Below are 6,000 nucleotides of genomic sequence, written 5' to 3' on the forward strand. Positions count from 1 at the left end.
TTTTAGATTAAGTGGATGTGAGCTCCTCACAATTCCCCATAACATCCTTTCAGTGCCCTTTGGAAAAAGAAAGCACGAACAGGAACCTGTTGTGAAGAGCTGCTGGTGCTTTGGTTATTAATGTCGCCCAGGAGGCTACTGGCGAGCTGGTTATTAGTTTCCCCAAAGGAGCTCGAACCCCATTTTGAAAGAGCACTGTGAGATGTGTACTCAACCAGAACTCAGTCCTTCACAAGAAGAAAGACAAAGTATAATGTATGCATGTCCAGGGGCCTGCATTAAGGGCCCCAGTAAACACTGACTGAATTAGCCTTTTGCCTTTGTTTAGAAACACCATTTTCTCCTTCCTGCTTCCTTGTTTTCATGCATTTTAAAGGTAAATTACACCATAAAACAAAACTCCCAAACTCACTTGACATTTGTAGGGACCTCATATCAGATTTATCTCTTTTAAAATGAAGTTTTTTTGCTAAGCCAGACAAATAGGGGATAGTGTATTTAAAATGTGGATTGTGCCAAAAGAAAATATACATAAAGGCACAATAGCAAGTGGTAGAATCATGTTGTCATTCATGTAAGGGCTGCAATGTTATAAGCTAAAAACAGTTTGATGCACTTGTTCTTTCCCACAGATAGTTACAATGCTTCTGCTCCCAACTTTCACTTTACATTGGCCCTGTGTTGTATTTTAAGGTGTTTTTTTCTTATCAAATGATGAAGGATGTGCTGTGTGGAAATGGAGAGTGTTTTTGTTCTCCAGCCTCAGGCATACATCATTCAGCTCTGCTGTTAACAGTGATGGATTTCACACTTAGTGCCGCCTGGGTTCTGGGCATCTTTGATATTGCTCAGCTCCATTTATGAGTGTTGAATTGTGTTTGTGTACATGTTTATGCATGTATATTGGATGTTCAGGAGAGTGAGTGTGGAAACGTTTGCTCACAGTTTACCTTGACAGCTGTCTATTTAAAGTTTATAGTCACACTTCTAACCAGGGTTTCCAGATTTCTGATTTTTGAGGAAAATGTAATTGTGGATGAAGTTAAGGTGTAGGTTGAACTTTGTAGAGTTGCATTTCTGGCATTCTGCGGTCAGAGATGAGTGCTTTGCCTGCCCCAATATACAATTCTAGTGTTCCCTTAAAATTCATCATGCCATTATTGCCAAATTTAGAAGTTAGCTATTTATATTATAAATAAAACATAGACAGATAAGAAGGCCGAGGTCACAGTAAACAGAAGCTTGTTTTAGAACAACAATGTAGAAAAAAGAAAGGAGGAGGATACACTTGAGAAGTGAGAAGCTAAGACAATAAGAAGAATTATGAGAATGCTTACTCAATATAAGTATAAACAAGCCGAAAACAAGATACAGTGAAGACAAAAGACAGAAAAAGCTTTTATGTTAGAGAGAAGAGCTGATCTGGGTCAGTTTCTTTATTCTGCTGTATCTATATGCATATAGCAAACTACAATGTGCAAACAGGGTAGAGGGGGTAGAACAAACAGAATGGAAACACAGTTAAATACAGAAAGACTAAAAGGAAAAAAAAGGCCATCATTTTAAAGAGTTTCCTAAATTGGCCGCAATATTTACCCCCCAAAACACACCAAAGTAGGAAGCTGTATGTGTTATTCAAACATGTACTATCAATGTGCAACACCTTGCAACCACAGTCAACAAAACCCAACTTGGAATCAGTACTTTTATGTTTTGTCTTTACTTTTATGTGTGCGCATATTTGTGTAGATCCTTGATGTGAATCTTTTACGTCAAGCTTTAGTTTGGCAGGTTTTAAGCAGACTTGAAGGCTAGATAACATCTCGTCACGCCTGGAAAGTAAAGATTGTCTTGATCAGTCTTGCATATTTAAGAAAGGAAGTAAGAAATAAATCTAGATGTCACCACTAATCATTGTCTGTGTTTGTGTTTCCCAGCTGGCCAAAAAGATTCGCGAGAAGTTTAACCGCTACCTGGATGTGGTGAACAGGAACAAACAGGTGGTTGAGGCCTCATACACCGCTCACCTCACCTCTCCACTCACTGCGATACAGGACTGCTGCTCCATACCTGCATCTATGATGGAGTGAGTAACTTTCATGCACACACAAACACACACACACACACACACACACACACACACACACACACACACACACACACACAAAGACACACTTTTCTCTCTTTGTTTGTCTCTCTCATAACACTCGCTCAAAAATCTCTGCAGGCGGGTCATTCTCTGTCTGTAAACCCATCTCCCACTGTTAGCACCTGCGCTCAGCTCTCTATACATTGCTTTATGCTTCAGCTACACACACACAAATCTTCATCTCACCTTTGTTTTAACATGTTTTGATCACCATTGGATTACATCACATACTTTACAGCCTTCGGCACTACTGGCACGCTCTGATATTTGGCAGCGTTTTTAAAACTCTTACCTTTTATTTCAGAACCTATTCAAGCAGTCAGTAGTTGTGCCAGTTGTTGCTTTGCTTCAGTGTACCCTGACATTAAAAGTTTTATGGTTCTTGGAGCGCAGGAAAGTAGTAATGAAGTTTTTTGAACCCTGGAGATTTGATGGCTGTATTGGCAACCACTTATATTTACTAGATTTTTTTTATTTCATCAAGAAATTTCTAAACTTCCAAACCTTTTGAAGGAAAAAAATGCTGATGTTATTAATGACAATATGACACAAAATTTGATTTCAGTATATTATCTTCATTCTGTTCCTTATAAATTTAGTTTGGGGGCCAAAATAAGCCACCGGGTTTTGTGAAAAGGATGCCGCATGACAAATGTTTAAGAGTTTAAAATCGCCCCATCCTGTAGACCCAGCTTTTCAGCCAATCGCCAACTCCAGCAGGCGAAAAACACCATTCAAAGCAGAGCCCAAAGAGAGGGAGAGCTGCTTTCAGTTCTAATCTACAGAGCAGCAGCTGTCTCTACCCCTCATCCCCTCTCTCTCCATTTCTGCCTATCTCTCTCCCCTTTATCAGCCGATGTAACCAGTTATTGCTCTCTGAAGTTTTTCGCGCTGCAGACTTCACAGGCTGCAAGGTCACCTGTCTTTTCTGCAGTCGTGCAGAGAGGAGGCTCCCTGGCTCAGGGCCACTGGCCACCTGTAGCCGAATCATGCACATGACATACTGTACATGCTTTCAACAGTTGTTCACACGCTAACATGTTGTATTTATGTCCTGACATGTGTAGTGTAAACCCAAGTCTAAAACCACGGATTTACAGCTTTGAGAGACAGTCTGACGCAGAACTTGCTGAGAAAAAGATTATATAAGACCTGGATAGGAAGGATGGAATGATGCAGAGGGAGTCACATGGGTGGTTGTGGTGGGGGGGGGGACATACCAAACTGAAGCTGAGTCTGACAGATCCCTGAACTTCAAAGGATCTTCCTCAGGGGAGGAAAAACGCACGGAGCTCTCCCGCTTTCATTTTTTTGGGGTTTGTGCAAGATCGTGACATACTTTTAAGGAGCGGTATGCAGAATAATTTAGCTCTTTCTTCCCGAGCACCCTGTATCAGGGAAGCTAGCGAAAGAACCAGGCACCTCGTAGGTTAGGTTAAGCTTTAGTTTATTCCTACTGTATGTTGTTGCCTGTACTTAGTTTGTCCACCAGAGAGGCCTGAAAATGTCCTGCTCTGTCATGTCAAAAATGCTTGTGATGTCAAATACGGTTTTAGCCTCAGTCGGGCTCTAATGACAAATACACAAACATTATTAGCAAATAGGTCGAGTTCAAATACAATACAGCAGTGATCAACCTTAGCTTAAGAAAATGGATAAAAGTGGTGTCCTGTGGGCCTAGTAGTTAAGATTCCGACTGTGTCATATCTGTAAAATATGGACTATGTCCTTGATTTGTGTCCAGTCAAAGAATGTTCTCGCATGTAAAGTGTCTCACTGAATAAAGGTGTAAAATACAGATACATTTTTTTTTTTTTTTTTCAGAAAAGAGTAAAAGAAACTAAAAACTATCTATATCATTTTCCTGGTGGAATAGGATCTATCCTAAAATCAGGACAGGACTTCAGCTCCCTGTAGTCCACTTCACTAGTGTCCTTCATTAGTCTCAGCCATCAGCTGCTTCTGGGGGTCTCAGTCAGGTCAGCCAGTTTAGAGGGGGGATCAGGTGGTTCACAGGGTGTCCATGTCTGTTAGCCATCAAGCTAGCAGGCTATCGTTTCACCAGGAGGCCACCGAGGGCAGTGCTTAGCGCCCAGTGGTATGCTTTAATCACTGACGGTCTCAACGACAGGCTGTACCTGAAAATAGAAAATGTATGTGACTCATACAGTTGGTGCGTGTGCATGTGTGGTTGTATGTTTGTATTTTTAACATGCAATCTCCAGGTGCTCATATCAACAGTTCCACTGCTATGCAGTTGTAAAAGTGAGAAGTGTGCTTGGGAGCAGCCCAGAGGGTATTTAACAGTCTCATTTCACCAGTAGTTCTACAAGAGATCAGCTGTAAATGGACTGGGCAAGGAAAATGCTATTCATACGATCCAGAGTACTTTCAAGAGGTAAACAAACAACTGTCTCACCATAATAGAATAAGAGAAATATATAGGAAAGGTAGAGGCAAACAAAACATGGCAAGGTGTCCCTAAACATGTCTGGGCCACTCTAATTGCTTGCACAGCCAAATGTTAAAATTTAAAGGTCCAGTGTGCAACATTTAGGAGGATCTGTTGGCAGAAATTGAATATGATATGCATAACTATGTTTTCATTAGTGTATGACCACCTGATAAAGCAATCGTTGTGTTTTCGTTACCTTGGAATGAGCAGTTTTTATGCTTTTTCTTCTAAGACATTACGATCTTGATTACTATACCTAGAACAATTTGTCCAATACCATAAACATAAGATATGCAACTTCAATGTTTGATCTGATCTAAGGAGTAATCTAATCTTATATATAATGTTTTTTTTTTTCTTTTTTAAACAAAAATGTTTCAGAAAGCCTTTAGAAAGTTTCATAAAGCTTTCTGAAACTACAGTATATCTTTTAGAAAACTTTCATGTGTGCAAAGGGCTCCAACTCATACCACAAAACAGATGTATGACAGGTAATATTGATTGTATTTCTCAACTAAAAGTATTCTTTGCATGTTGGGTTGCACACCTTTTTCTTGCTGTGACATGACAAACTCGCATCCATTCATCTGGATTGAACAGTACACCAGGTGCCCAACTCCAGTGAGCACAGGATTGCTATACAATATGTAGTAATATCATACGAGAGATGATATTGCAGAATTTCCAATAGAGTCCCATAAATTAAACCTAAAGATTAAAGACAGCATAGTGTTAATACAGAGAGCTCCTGTTTCTGAAGGAGAATTCTCACTATCTGAGCTATTGGCAGATTTACAGTCCAGATCAAGAGTATATGTGGCACCAGTGAGAAGCATCTCGGAGTTAGAGCTTCAGATCAAGCTGATGTTCTGGTTGCTCATTCAGCACGATGATGATACCTCTCTTTCCACATTAGAGAAGGGGATGGCTGAATACCAAGCAGGTTGGGGAGGGGGGGTTTGTTTAAGTGACCTGAACAGGTGTAAATCTTGGGCCACTATCAGAAAGTTGTTTCTCTCTCCACATACCTCTTTTAATGTCAACCTCTTCCTCTTTCCTTCTTTGTTCCTCCGTCCTTGCCTCCCTTAAACTCTTGCGTTCTTTCTCTGCTTCCATTTATTTATTCTTCCTTCTAGCCTTCCTTATGTTTTCCCTTCTTGATATACTCCCTTCCTTCCAATGCTTCCCTTTCTTATTTCCTTCCTCCCCCTCCTCTGTTGATATTCAAGGACAGATTAAGCAGTGAGGAGGTCTTTTGGTCTCCACTATTTGGCCTGTTTCCAGCACTTGCATACCCATTCAGACTCCAGTTGCAGTCATCATCCAGTATCTCAGTTAAGTGATCAAATAAAAGGTGAAATCAAAGTCAAGTCTAAAATGTAAAGTTTTAGTCAAA

At 40.3% G+C, this 6,000-nt stretch overlaps 1 protein-coding gene across 1 annotated transcript in view; it reads left to right on the forward strand.

Moving 5' to 3' along the window:
• cachd1 (cache domain containing 1) overlaps positions 1-6,000 on the forward strand; it is an 86,807-nt gene that overhangs the window by 36,723 nt on the left and 44,084 nt on the right. The window contains exon 3 of the mRNA XM_051376158.1: positions 1,938-2,086. Within this exon, the coding sequence (XP_051232118.1) occupies positions 1,938-2,086 (149 nt within the window). The remainder of the gene's footprint in view (positions 1-1,937; positions 2,087-6,000) is intronic.

Source organism: Dicentrarchus labrax, unplaced genomic scaffold, assembly GCF_905237075.1.
Source record: "Dicentrarchus labrax unplaced genomic scaffold, dlabrax2021, whole genome shotgun sequence".
Lineage (NCBI taxonomy): Eukaryota > Metazoa > Chordata > Actinopteri > Moronidae > Dicentrarchus > Dicentrarchus labrax.